The sequence below is a fragment of the Marmota marmota genome, unplaced genomic scaffold (genome assembly GCF_001458135.2).
Source record: "Marmota marmota marmota unplaced genomic scaffold, marMar, whole genome shotgun sequence".
Taxonomy (NCBI): Eukaryota; Metazoa; Chordata; class Mammalia; order Rodentia; family Sciuridae; genus Marmota; species Marmota marmota.
The window spans coordinates 29,928,292-29,945,388 of NW_026000229.1; the positions used below are offsets into that span (position 1 = coordinate 29,928,292).

Consider the following 17,097-nt stretch of genomic DNA (forward strand, 5'->3'; position numbering starts at 1 on the left):
GAAAAATAATACAAGGGGGACAAATGAATGTCAGTAGAGGGGGCAGAGAGAGAAGAGGCGAGGGGAGGAGAGGGGAGGGGGGATAGTAGAGGATAGGAAAGGCAGCAGAACACAACAGACACTAGTATGGCAATATGTAAATCAATGGATGTGTAACTGATGTGATTCTGCAGTCTGTATTTGGGGTAAAAATGGGAGCTCATAACCCACTTGAATCAAAGTGTGAAATATGATATATCAAGAATTATGTAATGTTTTGAACAGCCAACAATAAAAAATTTTAAAAAAAAAATTTGACTTAGGAAGGGCATGTTGGCACACACCTCTAATCCCAGCAGCTTGGGAGGCTGAGGCAGGAGAATCTGAGTTCAAAGCCAGCTTCAGCAAAAGGGAGGTGCTAAGCAACTGAGTGAGACTCTGTCTCTAAATAACATACAAAATAGTGCTGGTGATGTGGCTCAGTGGCTGAGTGCCCCTGAGTTCAATCCCCAGTATCTAGAAAGAAAAAAAAATTGACATAGTTCAATCATGTGTCAATTTGAAGAACACTTAACTATGGGGATACATTCTGGGACAAGTATCATTAGCTGTTTTGTCATGCTAATGTCAGAATGTGCATACACAAATCTAGATGGTATAGCATACTACATACCTCACATACATTGTATGCACTAAGTTTTTATATGACTGGCAGCACAGAATGTTTGTTTATTTACACCAGCATCACCACATACAGAGTAATTCATTGAACTCTATGATGTTACAATGCTGTCAAGCATTAGACAATAGAATTTTTCTTCAACTCCATTACAATTTTATGAGAACGACATTATGCATGTGGTCCCTTCTTGACCAAAATGTCATTATGCAGTGCAAAACTGTATTACCTTAAGTAGTTATATAAGAAAAATCAAAACATGGCCACAGAACATGTGTTTAATTTTTATAGTTTACTTTCATAATAGCTCAACTCAAAATCTGAAAACAAACCAAATATATTTACACACACACACAAGTACTACACAGCAATAACATGCAATGAATTCCTGACAATGGACACAAGAATGACTCTCAAAAATATTATATTGATTAAAAGAAGCCATACCTACGAATACATACCTATAAGTTCTTTCTTATGAAATTCTAGAACAGTCAAAACTAACCTATAATGAACTAATTTTTAGTTACTGAAAGCAAATAAGTATTAGTTCTAGTAATGAGGAATAATCTCAACCACAGAGCAGCACAAAGGAATATTTTGGGGGTGACCTAAATATTATACTTTGTAACTAAAAATTACATGAATATACACACTTGTCAAAATTCTTCGAACTGTCACTGAAAATTGTCACTTAAAAATGGCAGTTTTACATCCATATTAAATAAGTTGCTTAATAAAGTTTATTTAGATAGGAAATTTTTTTCTATTTCTGTTTGCTAGAAGGCAACAAAAGAAAGAGAAAAAATATTTAAAAATACCATTTGCAATCTAAACATTTAAAAAATATCTTACCATGGAAACAAATCCCATCAAAAAACACTGAGATAAATCTAATGAAAGATTATATAATATTTCTGTATAGAAAACTTATAAAACAGTTTCAGAAGAAAATTTAAAAGATCTAAAAGAGTGGAAAAAATTCATAATTTTTATTGATTCTAAGATTTAATATTGGAAAGATGTTAGTTGCCAAGTTGACTACTATATATCATGTAACCCCCATCAAAATTTCATCATAGATTTTTTGCAGAATTTGACAATATGTTTTCTAAAAATCATTTATATTTCTTAAATATAAAAGGCTTAAAATAGTAATGACTACTTGATAAGGAAAACAAAGCTAGAAGATGTAAATTATATCAAGATTTATTAGAAAGGCACAGTGATTGAAACTAAATGGTATTGTGAAAAAGACAGACTATAAGACAAGTGTAACAGAACTGAGTGTTCAGAAAAGCTATTCAGTTGTCTCTAATCACTTTGATTTATGGATAAATGGCACTGTAATACAGCAGCAAATATAGTATTTTAACTAATAAATTATGGATCAACTAGCTATCCAAATGGAATAACAAAACAACACAACCTTGATTTATTACCTCACTGAAAACATAGCAATCGATACAATACAGATCATAAACTTAAATGTGAAACATAAAGTAATGTAGCATTTTAGAAGGTAAAATGCAATACCATCTTTTTTTTATTTTTGGGTAGGCAAAGATTTCTCAAGACAAAAATGAAAAGTTAAAGGACTTCATAAAATTAAAAGCACTATTCATGAAAAAAACACCATTGAGAGAATACACATTATTTTTGTCCTGACAATGGATCTGTATTTCATGTGTATATATATATGTATATAAAAAACTATATATATATATATATTAAATATATATAATACACATATATATATACACACACACATGCACACACACAATAGTAAAAAATTTACATTCTTAGTATGTAGAATTACTGGAACTTTCATACACTTGTATTGAGAATGTAAACAAGTACAACCACTTTGAAAATCTATTTGGCAACACTATAGTTGACCCAGTAATCTCATTCCTAGATACATAAATATCAAGTGTCCCAAAAGACGGTAACAAGAATGTTCATATTGACTTGATTAGTAATAACACATAAATAGGAAATGATTCAAATGTCCATTAGGAGTAGAATGTATAAACAAATTTTGGTTATGTTATATAATAGAGTATTACGCAGCGATGAAAAACATGAACTACTTTTATATGAAACACCATGGATAAATCTTACAGACATAATGTCAAATGAAAGAACCAAAGAGGAACCGTTTATAAAGTTCATAATAGGCAAAACTTATTATCTAGAGTGGTAGAAATTAGAACTATGGTTATGTTTGAGGGGAATGAATGACTGGAAAGGGGCAATAATATACCTTGGTTTACTGGTTTTGTCTGTCTTGATTTGTGAATTGGTTATTTAGGTGCAGACATTTGTAAAAAAAAAAAAAGTTATCCATCAATATAATTAAAGTTTGTACAATTTACTGTACATATGTTTTACTTTAATGAAAAGGTTAAGAAATCAGTTTTACAAACAAATGACTTGGAAAAATAATCAACAATAAATACAACCAACTGTGTTAATATTGGGACTGTAAAAGAAGACATAATTAAAGATTTTATTATGTTTTTGTTAGTGCATTATAATTATCTATAGTAGTGGAATTCATTTTGACTTTTTCATATATGACAAAACATAATTTTCTTCATTTAAAGGAATTTTTTAAAAAATAAATTATGGTGATGGAATATACGGGACAAGGAAAGAAAAGGAAGAGTCTAAGATAATTCGTATTTCAAACCTGGATGACTGAAAATCTTTGCCATTGAAAATAATAACAAGTCTCAGAAAGTAAGGACTTCTTTCAAGATATGATCATAAAATATGTTTTGAAAATACTAGGTTTGAAATGAAAAACCCCTAATATAAAATCTTTTTCTGTATACCTTTATTTTATTTATTTATTCTTCATGTGGTGCTGAGGATTGAACCCAGTGCCTCACATGTGCTAGGTGAGCACTCCACCACTGAGCCACAACCCCAGTGCCCCTAATATAAAATCTTCATGTGCAAGTCTTCTATAAACCTTTAGAATAATGTGTGTTCAAAATTCTTATGAATAAAAATCAGTTAATTACATAGATTTAAATAAATTCATATAAGGATTACCAAGTTTTGAATCATACTCCACACTGTTATATTAAATATATTATAAAATTATTATAATATAGTTTTTCATCCCCAAGATAAACCTCACTTGAGCACGATTTATTATTCTTTTTAGACCTCTCTGGATTCAATTTGCTAGTAATTTTAAAAAGATTTTTAAACTCTATTTTCTTGAGGGATGTTTTAATCTATAATTTCCCTTTTTTAATATCCTTGTCAGACTGACTTCATAAAATGATTTAGAAACTATTCCCTCCCCTATTTCTGAGTTTATATTAAATTGTTATTATTTCTTTTTTTGATTATTTTATGCCATAGCCATCTAGGTCTGGAATTTATGGGAATATTTTAAATTATTAATTCATATTTTTTAAAATTTATTGTGATATGCAAATATATTATATCTGTTTCATTTGTTATTATTTTTAAAGGATTTGTCCTGTTCATTTAGGTTATTTAACTTACTGACATAAAGTTTTTAATTATATAACCTTTAACCCCCTTCATCACTTCTGATATTGGTCATTTATATTTCTCTCTCTAAGTTTACCTCTACTAAAGGTTTCTCAATTTTTTCATCTTTTCAAGGAACAACTTTTATTTTCTTGATTTTTGTTTTTACATTTTTATTTCTATTCATATCTTTATATTTTTCTTTACATTTTATTTTCATTGTTTTTCTTCTAAGCACTTTAAGCTAAATGCTTTCCTCAAAACATAATTTTATCTATATGACACAAATGTTGATATATTTTCATTACCTTTATCATTCAATTCTAATTGTCCTTATTATTTATTTTTAAGCCATTCTATTTAGAAATTAAGTTCTTAATAATTAAGGATTTTCTGAATGTCTTCACAACTGTTTCTATTTTAATTCTAATATAGTCAGAGAACATACTCTGAATTCAAATGATTTCAAGTAACTTTAATTATTTGAAAAATTTTAAGACTTGTCTTATGGTATATAGCATAGGTCTTATGGTATATAGCATAGGTCTATCGTGTTGCATTACTTCTTTTTAAGAGGACTGTACTACATAGAAATCACTTTTTTTTTGTAGTTGTAGATGCATGCCTTTATTTTATTTGTTTATTTTTATGTGGTGCTGAGGATCGAACCCAGTGCTTCACACATGCTGGGCAAGTGCTCTGCCACTGAGCTACAGCCCCAGTCCCATGTTCCATTACTATTAGTTGCAGAGCAGGCTGAACAAATGTTAGCTGCAGGGTGGACTGAACGTTGGACCCCCAACCATCTGGTGCAATGGAAACCCATTTCTGGCCCCTGCCGGATCTGCCTGAGGACAGAAGATGACACCCTTAGCAACTACTGTATGATCCAATCACTGTACGCCAGTCAACAAGGCAGCTTGCAGACCCGGAGACCCCATTAGATTTTGGCTATAAAAACTCTCTCCTGCTGGCCACCCCCACCACTACAACCCTTTAGCTTTGCCCTCTTTCTCTCTCATTATTCTCTCACTTTCTCTCTCTGTGCTTTGTGCTCCTCTCCTCTCCTTCCTTCCTCTCCTCTCTGCTCTCTCCCTCCCTCTTTCTCTTTCCCTGCTCTCTTTCTCTCTTCCTTCCCTGTCAATCAGACACCACCACCTAAAGATCTCTTGGTCACTCAGAATGTCATGGTCACTTTCCTTTCAATTACTTTAAAAGACTAATATGTTTACAGTTGTGTGATATGTTTGTTCTGTAGACATCAATTTGGTTAAGTAGCTTGATAATGTTACTCAAACTTCTTATCTTCTTTTGTTTTATGTATTTGTGTATACTTGATTCAAAATTCAGAGAGGTACATTAGATCTCAAACTATAAAGGTGGTTTATATTTCTCTTTAGTTTTTACCAATTTCTGCTACCTTTATCTTTAAGCTCTGTTATTCGATACAAAAACATTTAACATTATTATGACTTCTTAATTAACTGACACTATCTGTATAAAATATCCTTATTTATGTCTGATAATACTCTTAGTCTTGAAGTCCACTTTGGTTGATTTTACTATAGACACAACCAGCTTTCTTAGTAGAGTATACATGGTTCTAGAATTTCTATTTGTTTCTTTTTTAGAATTTCCATTTCTCCTGAAATACCCCATGTCTTCATTTACTATTGTCAACATACTATTGTAAAATATTTAACGTATTTATAGTAGTTGCTTTAAAGTCCTTGCCTACTTATTACAATAACTGTTTTCCCAGTTAATTGGTTTATATTGGCAGTATTTTCCCTGGACTACACATCCCATTTTCCTCCTCCTCTGTTTATCTTGTTCTATTGTGTGTTCGACATTATATAACAAACATTGTGGAGGCTGAAATTTAATTTTGTTTAGTTTTCAGACAGCCTTTTCCTTTGGTATTTTGAGTGGCTGGCTGATCTCTTAAAATTCTTCCAAAGTTGATTCAAACTTTGCAGGGTTAGCTGCAAATTTAATTAGATTGAGTTCACTTGTGATTAACTCAACCTCCAACCTCTCTTCCTTCATATCTACCTCTTATATCTTGACAATATTTCATCTGAAACAAGTTGGAACTAAAGTTTTAGATATTTTTGATTCATAAATGAAGTCAATTTTGTCCAGGCCCTGGAATATAAGAATCACGTGAATGTGTTGATCTATACAATTTTTTTTTCTAGCCCCTTCCTCCATTGCTGCTTTCTTTGACAAAAATTCAAAAGTAAGGTCTGAGGATAAGTGAAAAGGATTGTTTGACTAAGCCATTTGTTTTTGCATTTTATGTCTTTCCAGATTGTTCTCCCAACTCACACTGATGCCTAGAGCCCACCTAATTTCTGTTCATTTTTGCAAAGTTACTGCACCATGGCAGGTCAATGGAAGCCTCAAGGGAAAAACAGAAGTGCGTTCCAGGTAAGGAAGCTATCACAGCTTTATGGTCGTTTATTAAACAGCATGTCTCTTTTTGGAATTCAAGTCATCAAAACATCCAGGGAGAGTCAGACATGGACTTGAAACCTCTTCTGTTGCCCAGGGCCTCATGTTTTAAAGGACCCTGCACTCTACTTAATGATCTAATGTCAACGTCTTTAAATTCTTAATAATTTCTGAAAAAAGGGAATTTTCATGAATTATGTAATTGGTTGTACAAACTGTAATCCACTGATTTTCATTAAGTTCTTAGAAAAGAATGATTTTTATTTCAACCATGTTTTACTTGTTACCATGGAGCATCATTTATATTCTACCAAAAGCAGAAGGCTGTTTAATTTATGCCTCATCTCCTTTTAAATTTATCCCAGAGAACTATTGAATTTTATTTTGAAATTAGTTGAAACTTTCCTGTGCAAGTTCACTTCGTTAACTCATTTTACTAATTCCCTTTAATTGAAATGTATTATTTTCAATTTATTCTAGTAGTAATTTAACAGCCATTATAAGCAAAAAAAAGTCAACATTTAAATTGTTTTACCTCTGTACATTAAAAAAATACACTGTGCATTAATTTAATTCTGTGCATTAAAAAATACACTGATGAATGGGGAATGGAAGGACAGCAGAATAAAACAGACATTATTATTGCTGTGGGTATATACGTGACTGCATGACCAATGTGATTCTGCAACCTGTACACTCAGAAAAAAGAAATTACATACCATCTGATTCAAATGTATGATATGTCAAGATCATTGTACGGTTATATGTAACTAATTAAAACTAATAAAATACACTGATAGTACCTTTTAATCAAACTGTTATATGCAATATTCCTGATGATATATCATAAACAGTTTTCTGTCTCTAAATCTTTGTCTTCCATCTCGCATATCTCTTACCCTTCTCAATCTGACTAGCCCAAGTCCCATTTTTTTCCATAAAATTCAAATGACAGCTCTATTCATCTTTTGTTCTATCTGAACACTTATTTTTGTAATGGTTGTCACACATGACCTTTATTATTATTTCTTATAAGTCACATATTTATTTATATTAATCATATATTTTAAAATATTAAGAGACGTAACTCTACCCCCTTTAATCTTAAATGTGTAATTTTACCAAGCACATTCCTATAATTTTATAATGTTGGCCATTTTATATATATGAAATATATGTTTTAGTAAATAAAATATATATTTTAGTAAATAAAAACATGATGCAATCTCTTCATCCATGTTCTCATGACCATTAGGGCATTAAGCTTCTGAATTCTTCTTATTTTTGCCTTCTCATTGTTTTTTTTTTTATTCTCTAGAAATGTTTTTATGGTTATTTTTTAAATACCTGCATACTTCTCACATTCATCTACTCATTTACTTATTAATTGATGCACACAGCAAGTATTTATATATTGACTGTGGTACTGCCACTGTGAAATTTAGATATTCAGCCATGATTACACCATTATTTCTATCCTCATAGAGCTATGAAATCTTCATGTTAACATGAAGAAACTTTTGTGGCAATAAAACCTTCCTAGAAAAAGTGACTTTTAATTCAATATTTAACATAAGAGCTAAATAGTCAAGAATGGATTGGAAGGAGAGGGACAGAGAGACTTCTAAGCAGAAGAAATAATGTGTGCAAAGTTTGTAAGGCAAGAGGAGCAAGGCTTGGTCTCAATTGAAATTACTTTCAACTCACAAAAACTACTAGATAATAAAAATAGGATTATTACTTATTAAACATTCAAATATTTAAATTGTTTTTGTGGATCTCACTAATGTGGCTTCTTAAAGTACTTCAGGAAGAGGATAATATTATCCATGCTATCTACAATAGCCCAAAATGTCTTGAAATTCTTGAAGGAATTTGAGATGAGGACATTCATCAAGAATCATGTCGAATTTTTCTATAGACTTGTGCATCAAAGGAAACTGTAGAATTTGATTTAGAGGCTCAGAATTTAAATGTTTACCTCTGTTCTTTTTTAAAGTTCAGGGGCTTGCAAGATGAATATTTAATACTTTATAGCTCTGAAATTTTAACCATATTTAAATATATAGAAGTATTCAAATATAAGTATTGTACTTATTTAAATAAATACAAGTTACAAATTATAACTTGTACCATATTTTATTAAAATAAATATAAGTACAATCTAAATTTATGTCAATGAACAGTATCTATTTTGCTTCATTAGAAAATACAAGTACCTCCAAAGAGCATTGAAGAATTCTTAAAGCTTCAAAATTGGGTGAGTAGAACATTCTACTTTATGTGCCAATGTATCTTTCTTTTATAGTTTAAATTTTAAATTTACATTTGTAATAATATTGTCTCATTTGGAAATAATTACATCATATTTTATCTGTGTTTATGTTATATATTATGCACAATTATATATATAAATTAATTACAATTGTATATAATAGTAGGCTCATTAGGATATATTCATAGCTGTGCATTGTATAATTTGGTCTGTTTCATTCCCCTGTGCCTCCCATTTCCCTTCTTTCCCCCTGGACCTAGTTCTCTACTCTACTGATCTCCCTTCTATTTTTGTGAGATCCCTTCTTTTCCCCCTTTTTCTCTCTAGCTTGCATGGATGACAGAAAACATAGGATCCTTAACTTTCTGAGTCTGGCTTACTTCACTTAGCATAATGTTATTCTCCATTTCCATCAGTTTACCAGAAAATGACATATTTTCATTATTATTTATGTCTGAATAAAACCTCATTGTGTATATACGCCACACTTTCTTTATCCATTCATCTCTTGATGAATAGCCAAATTATTCTTAATGAATAATTTGGCTATTATGAATTATACAACTATAAACATAGATATGCTTATATCACTACAGTAGGCTGAATTTCATTCTTTTCAATAAATACTGAAGAGTAGTATAGATGGCTCATATGGTGGTTCCATTTCTAGTGTTTTGAGGAACCTCCATACTGATTTCCTTAGTGGCTGTACCAATTTACTACCCCACCATCAGTGAATAAGTGTTTTCCTTCACATCCTCACCAGCATTTATTATTATTTGCATTCTTTTTTATTTGGTTCATTTTGTTATATATGTAACAGTAAGATTCATTCTGACGTAATTATAAAATGTTTATAATTTTATAACAAAATACATATTTTGTTCTAATCCAGTCCCCAGATACTTCCCCCTTGTTATTTGTGATCTTGATGATGACCATTCTGCGGTGAGATGAAATCTCACTGTACTTTTGATTTGCATTTCTCTTTTTTTTCATGTATGTGTTGTCCATTTGTATTTCTTCTTTTGAGAAATGTCTTTTTATTTCATTTTCCCATATATTAATTTGTAGGTGTTTTTTTTGTTTTGTTTTGGGGTGTGCATGTGTGTGTGCACATGCTAAGTTCTTTAATTCTTTTTCAGGATATTAATCCACTGTCAGGAGAGTGGCTGGCAAAAAATTTCTCCCATTTCCTCCACTCTTTTTATGCTCTTAATTGTTTCTATTATTGCGCTGAAGTTTTTAAATTTGACACCATTCCATTTATTAATTCTTTGTTTTCTATCTTGAATTTCAGGATTCTTTTTGAGAAAGTCAGTGCTTGAACATTTATGTTGGAGTATTGATTCTATTGTGTTTTGTCTAGCAGTTATAGATTTTCTAGTCTGATTCCTAGGTCTTTGATCTACTTTCAGTTGACCTTTGTGCAGAGTTAGAGATAAGAATCTAGTTTTACATCCAGTATTCCCAGCATCATTTGCTAAAAAGACTCTTTTATTCCAGATATGGTTTTGGTGGCTTTGTCAAGAATCATAACTATCTCTATGGGTTTATCTCAGTGTCTTCTGTTCTATTTCATTGGTCTTTGTGTCTGTTTTTATGTCAGGATCATGCTTTTTTTTGTTATTACAGTTCTGTATAATTTGAAGTTGGGTATTATGATATCTCCAACATTGCCCCTTTTGCTCAGAATTGCTTTGGCTATTATTTTATTCTTTCATATGAATGTTTGAACCATTTTTATTCTAGTTGTGTAATGACTGTCATGGGGTTTTTTGATGGGAATTGCTCTGAATCTGTATATCTCTTTTGGGTCTATGGTCATTTTAACAATATTAACTCTGCCTATTCAAGAACATGGAAGTCTTTCCATCTTCTGGTGTCTTCTTCAATTTCTTTCTTCAGTGTTCTATAATTTTCATTATAGAGGTCTTTCACAACTTTGTATAGACTTATTATTAAATGTTTTTTGAGGTTATTTTCAATGGGATTGTTTTCCTGATTTCTTTTTCAGAAGATATTATTTTTAGGATATTATTGTTTATATATTTTAGGATGTTGATTTTTTTATCCCGCTACTCTGCTGAATTTGTTTATTTGCTCTAGAAGTCTTCTGTGAAGCTTCTTTGATCTTCCAAGTATAGGAACATATTATCTACCAATAGTAGTATTTGATTTCTTCCTTTCCTATTTGTATCTCTTTTATTTCCTTCTCTTGTCTAATTGCTCTGCATAAAATTTCAAGTACTATATTGAATAAGCATGTGAAGAATAAATATCCTTCTCTTGTTGCTGATTTTAAAGGATATGCTTTCCATTTTTTTCCCACTTACTATGACATGGGCTTTGGTTTTATGGTATAGAGACTTTATGATTTTCAGGTAAGTTCCTTCTATCCCTAGTTTCCTCAGTGTTTTTATCATAAATTGGTTATAAATTTTGTTGAAGGTTTTCTCTACATCTATCAAGATGATTATGTGATCTTTGTCTTAAATTCTATTTATGTGGTAAATTACATTTTTTGATCTGTATGTTGAACTGTCTTTGCATCCTGGAATGAAATCAACTTGATCATGATGTATAATCTCCTTAATGTGTTGTTGAATATGATTTTTATTGATGCATTTTAATTATACATAATAATGAGTTTCATTATATCATATTTGTGCAGGCACAAAACATAATTTGATCAGTCTCATTCTCTAATACCACCTCTTTCCTTCCTCTCTTACCTCCCTCACTGACTTGCTCTAATCTACTGATCTTCATTCTATTATCATTATTATTACTTTAATTAATACATTATAATTATATACATATGTATGTGATTAATTGTGGTATATGGATATAGCATAATTTGATTTTGTACCCCCATATTTTCCAATACTCTCCTTTCCTTCCTTCTCTCAATCCTCTTCCTCTACCCTATTGGTCTGCTTCCTAATTTTGCAAGATCCCTTCCTTTTTTTCTCTCTCCATCTAGCTTCCACATGTGAGAGAAAACATACAACTGTTGATTTGCAGAGTCTGGCTTTTGGCTTTTGGCTTCTTTCTCTCTTTCTTTTTTATTTATTTATTTTTTCTTGTTGTTGTTGTTGTTCTGCGATTGAACCCAGGGACATTTTACCACTGAACTACATTCCCAGTTATTTTTTATTATTAGACAAGCTGTCACTAATTTACTTAGAGGCTTGCTAAGTTGCTGAGGCTGGCCTCAAACCTGCTATCTTCTGGTCTCAGCCTGCTGAGTCACTGGGATTATGAGTGTGCAACATTGCACCAGATTTCTAGCTTATTTCATTTAGCATGATATTCTCTAGTTTCATCCATTAACCACCAAATGATATAATTTCATTCTTTTTTTGTGACTGAATAAAGCTCCACTGTGTGTGTGTGTGTGTCTGTGTCCCATTTTCTTTATCCATTCTTCTTTTGACCAGCACTAGGCTAATTCTATAACTTGTGATTTGTACTGCTATAAACACTAGTAAGCATGTATCACCACAGTATGCTGATTTTAGTTCTTTTGAATAAATACCAAGGAATTGGATAGGTGAGTCATACGGTAGTTCAAGTCCTACTTTTTTGAGGGATTTACTTACTGCTTTCTAAAGTGATTGTACTAATTTTCGTCCAATGTATAAGTGTGTCTTTTCATACCACATCCCCCAAGGAATTATTATTTTTATTCTTGGTGATGACCATTCTAATGGGGGGGGGTGAGATGAAATCTCTGGTGTAGTTTTGATTTGCATTTCTAAGGATGTTGAACATTCATATATTTGTTGACCATTTGTATATCTTCTTTTGAGAAATGTCATTTTATTTCATTTCCCAATTATTGATTAGACTATTTTTGTTCTTAAGTTTTTTCAGTTCTTTATGTTTTCTGGATGTAAATCTGTCAGAGGAGCAGCTATCAAAGATTTTCACCCATTGGATAGGTGCTCTCTTCACATCCTTATTTCCTTTGGTGTGCAGAAGCTTTCTAATTGGATGCCAACTCAATTATAGATTATTGGTTTTGTGAATTAGCATCCACATATTGGAAAACACATTTGACCTGTGGTTCTTTGGGATTGGCTTATTTTGCTTAGCAGGATATTCTCTAGCTTCATCCATTAACTGGCAAATGCCATAATTTCATTCTTTAAGGCTTGAGTAATATTTCATTGTGAGTATATACCACACATTTTCTTTTTCCATCCAACTATTGAAGGGCACCTAGGTTGGTTCCCTGGCTTGGCTATTGTGAATTGAGCTGCTATACACATTAATTCATATGGGTGCATCACTATACTATGACGATCTTAAGTCCTCTGGTTATACACTGAGGAATGGGATAACTGGGTCAATTTAAGGTTCCATTCCAAGTTTTCTAAGGAATCACTATATTGTATTCCATAGGAGTTGGAGCAGTCCCACCAGCAATGTGTGAGTGTACCTTTATCCCCATATCCTTACCAACATTTATTGTTGCTTGTATTCTTGATAATTGCCATTCTGAGTGGAATGAGATGAAATTTCAGTTTAGTTTTGATTTGCATTTCTCTAATTGCTAGAGATGTTGAACATTTTTCATGTATTTGTTGATTGATTGTATTTCTTTTTCTGTGAAGTGTCTGCTCATTTCCTTAGTCCATTTATTGATTGGGTTATTTGTTTTATTGGTGTTAAGTTTTTTGAGTTCTTTTTATATCCTGGAAATTAATGCTCTATCTGAAGTGCAGGCAGTAAAGATTTTTTTTCCCATTCTGTAGGCTCTGTCTTCATGTTATTGATTATTTCCTTTGCTGTAAAGCAGCTTTTTAAATACTGAATGAAAATGGTTTCAGTGCTCCAATTAAAAGATATAGACTAGCAGAGTGGATTAAAAAACAAGATCCAACTATATGTTGTTTGCAAAAGACTCATTTTAAAGGTAAAAACAGCCACAGACTGAATGAGAAAAGATGGATAATGATATTACATGCAAATGGGGCCCCAAAGTTGCTACTTTTATATCTTACAAAGCATATATCAAAAAATAATCAGAGAATAATAATAATGTTCACATGAAAACTGAAATTGAACATTTATCTCTTGTCATATACAAAAATTAACTGAAAATGGATTAAAAGACTTTAAAATAAGACTTGAAGCTGAAACTACTAGGGAAAAAAAAAAACATTGGGGAAAGCTCCTTAACAGTGGTGTGGACAATGGTAATTTGGATATGACCACAAAAGCACAGATAAGAACAGCAAAAATAAACAAATGGGATCACATCAAATTAAGAAGCTTCTGTAATGCCACAGAAATAATTAGCAACATGAAAAGACAACCTACAGAATGAGAGAAAATATTTGCAAAATATCCATCTGATAAATGATTATATAAGGAACTCAACTTAGTAGCAGGAAAACCTTATTAAAAATGGGCAAGGATATTTCTCAAAAGAAGCATACAGATAGCCAACAAGTTCATGTAGAGGTGTTCAATATTACTAATTATCAGAAATACAAATTAAAACCACAATGAGATGTCACCTCATACTTATGAGAATGACTATATCAAAACGACAAAAAAAATGTTGGCAAGGATGCGGAGAAATGGAAACTTTGGACAGTGCTGTTGGTATTGTTAATTAATAGAGGAACTGTGGGAAGAATCAATATAAAAAATTAGAACTACCATGTGATCCAGCAATTCTACTTCTAGATATATCTTCAAAGGAAATGAAATCAGTATGTCAAAGAGATACCTGCACTCCCAAGTTCATTGCAACTGTTGTTCACAACAGCCAAGATATGCAATCAACTTAAGTGTCCATCAACATATGAATGGAAAAAGAAAATGTAACATGTATATTTTTGTGTATGCATACACATATATACATATATACCCATATAATGTAATGAAATATTATTCAGCCTTACAAAAGAAATAATTCCTGTCATTTGCAATAACACAGATGAACCTAGGAGACATTATGCTAAGTGAAATATGTCAGGCCCCAAAAGACAATTACTGCATGTTTTAACTTACATGTAGAATTTTTTAAAAAGTGGAACTCTTAGTATCAGAGAATACAGTGGTGATTGTCAGAGGCTTATGGGGGAGTAGGAGAAATGGGTTAAAGAATAGTTTTGGTTAGACAGGATGAATAAATTCTGGAGATCTATTGGACAGCATGGTGAATCTAGTTAATGTATATTTGCTGAGAATAGGTCTTAAAATTCCTTACCACAAAAACAAAGCAATATAAAACCTATATGAGGTAATGGATGTGTTAATTAGTTTTACTTTGGTAAAAATTTCACTATATATATATACACACACACACACACACACACACATCAAAACATTATATTGGTGCACACCTGTAATTCCAGGGGCTCAGGAAGCTGAGACAGGAGAATCATGAGTTCAAAGCCAGGCTCAGCAACAGTGAGGTGCTTAGCAGCTCAGTGAGACCCATCTCTAAATAAAATACAAAATAAGGCTGGAGATGTGACTCAGTGGCCAAGTGCCCCTGAGTTCAATCCCCGGTACTCAAAATAAATAAATAAATAAATAAATAAATAAAACCTCACATTATAATGTGTACTATAAATAGGTACATTTTTGTCAGTTATACCTTAATAAAGCTGGAAAAAAAATAAAATTAAGAGAACTGCCTCATATCTTTCCTCCTCCCTCTCACCAACATACTGAGAAACTACGTCAGACCCAAAGGGACTAAAATGGCACTAAGTTTAAACATAATGTGTGATTCTGAATTTGATTATTTTCTGTAGAGCACATCATTAGTTTAAGTGATGAAACTCGAATAGAGTGAGATTAGATAAAAACAATATATTTATGCCAATTTCCTGATTCTGGTGTTATATTGTTATTTTGTAGGAGAATGTATTTGTATTTTTTTAAATATATGCTAAAGTATTCAAAGATGATGGGCCATAAACAACTTACTTTCAAATGATTCAAGAAACAAATTTCTTATAAAAACTCTGGTAGTTTTTCTGAAGTATTTTTTCTTACTTTTCTTTAAAAATTTAATAATAAAATGCTGTGAAATAAATCTCAAGTTTAGCTCATTGATTTTGAACTCTATTATTTAAATTTATTAAAAATGATTTAATTGTTTCCTCTCCATTGGCAGGATTATTGGCCCAAAGAAATCCACTTAATAGAAGATAAATATGTACATGATATGAACAAAATAAAGGAAGATAGTTCATTTACTTCAATTTATACACATCTATTGAAAAATGTCCCTCAGATATTTGAAGCAGACATGAACATGGAGTTAAGATTAAGGGAATGTTCACTTCTTTTGCAAGACCATGCATCCAAAATATTTGAATGGGACAAAGTTATTTGCAAAACAAGTAAGCCTTATTTTTTTAAATAAGTAAAGTTATGGTATATGTGTCTGGGTGTCTATTAGTCTATCTGCTGCCTCTATATGTGTTCTCATAAAGAATGAAATACAAGAAGAATATCTTAAAATATAAAAGATATCTTAAAATATCTTAAAACAAGAATATATATTTTAAAACCTCTTCATTTTAAAATGATTCAGTACAGATTTTCAGCTAAACACAAACATGTAGTTTCAAAGACAGGGTTACTAGGACAATAGTTATTAACCTTGTAAAGTTAGAGTGTAGATAGCAAAATATCAGGGAAACATGGAAACAAGATTTTATCAACTGATATTGAAAGTCACAAGCAAATCCTCAAGAGTCAGGATAAAAGAACCTAAATTTCTAAAGCCGAACAGTAAAAAAGGGTAAGAGTTGATTACATGGGCTAGGTTAGGTTTTATAGGAGTATTCAGAATATGGTGAGGAATAAATGAAGGAGTAAAAAGCATTCTGCAAATAATGATAATGATAATTTTTCCTTTTCAGGATTTGTGTACTTTTCTTAATTAATTATGTTGATTAATACTTCCAGAATAATTTTAAGTATTAATGGTGGTTCTTATTCTTGATGTAATGAAACTTTGCCATATAGAAGTCTTGAAAACAATGATACTGGTTATCTTCTATTTTAAATAAATAGTTATAATGTTTAGATATTTAGTATTCTTCTTTGACTTTAGGTTTTTCAAATTCTGAGAACATTTAAATATACTATTAAATTCACTATTTTAAGTTTTCCTGTTGTTTTAAATTGTAAAATTTTATCATTTTTTGAA

General features: G+C 31.2%; 1 protein-coding gene across 1 annotated transcript in view; it reads left to right on the plus strand.

Annotated features, from left to right (window-relative positions):
• The window catches only part of Fam227b (family with sequence similarity 227 member B), a 65,394-nt gene that overhangs the window by 10,111 nt on the left and 38,186 nt on the right, over positions 1–17,097 (plus strand). The window contains exons 3-4 of the mRNA XM_048793248.1: positions 8,838–8,891; positions 16,054–16,282. Coding sequence (XP_048649205.1) covers positions 8,838–8,891; positions 16,054–16,282 — 283 coding nt within the window. The remainder of the gene's footprint in view (positions 1–8,837; positions 8,892–16,053; positions 16,283–17,097) is intronic.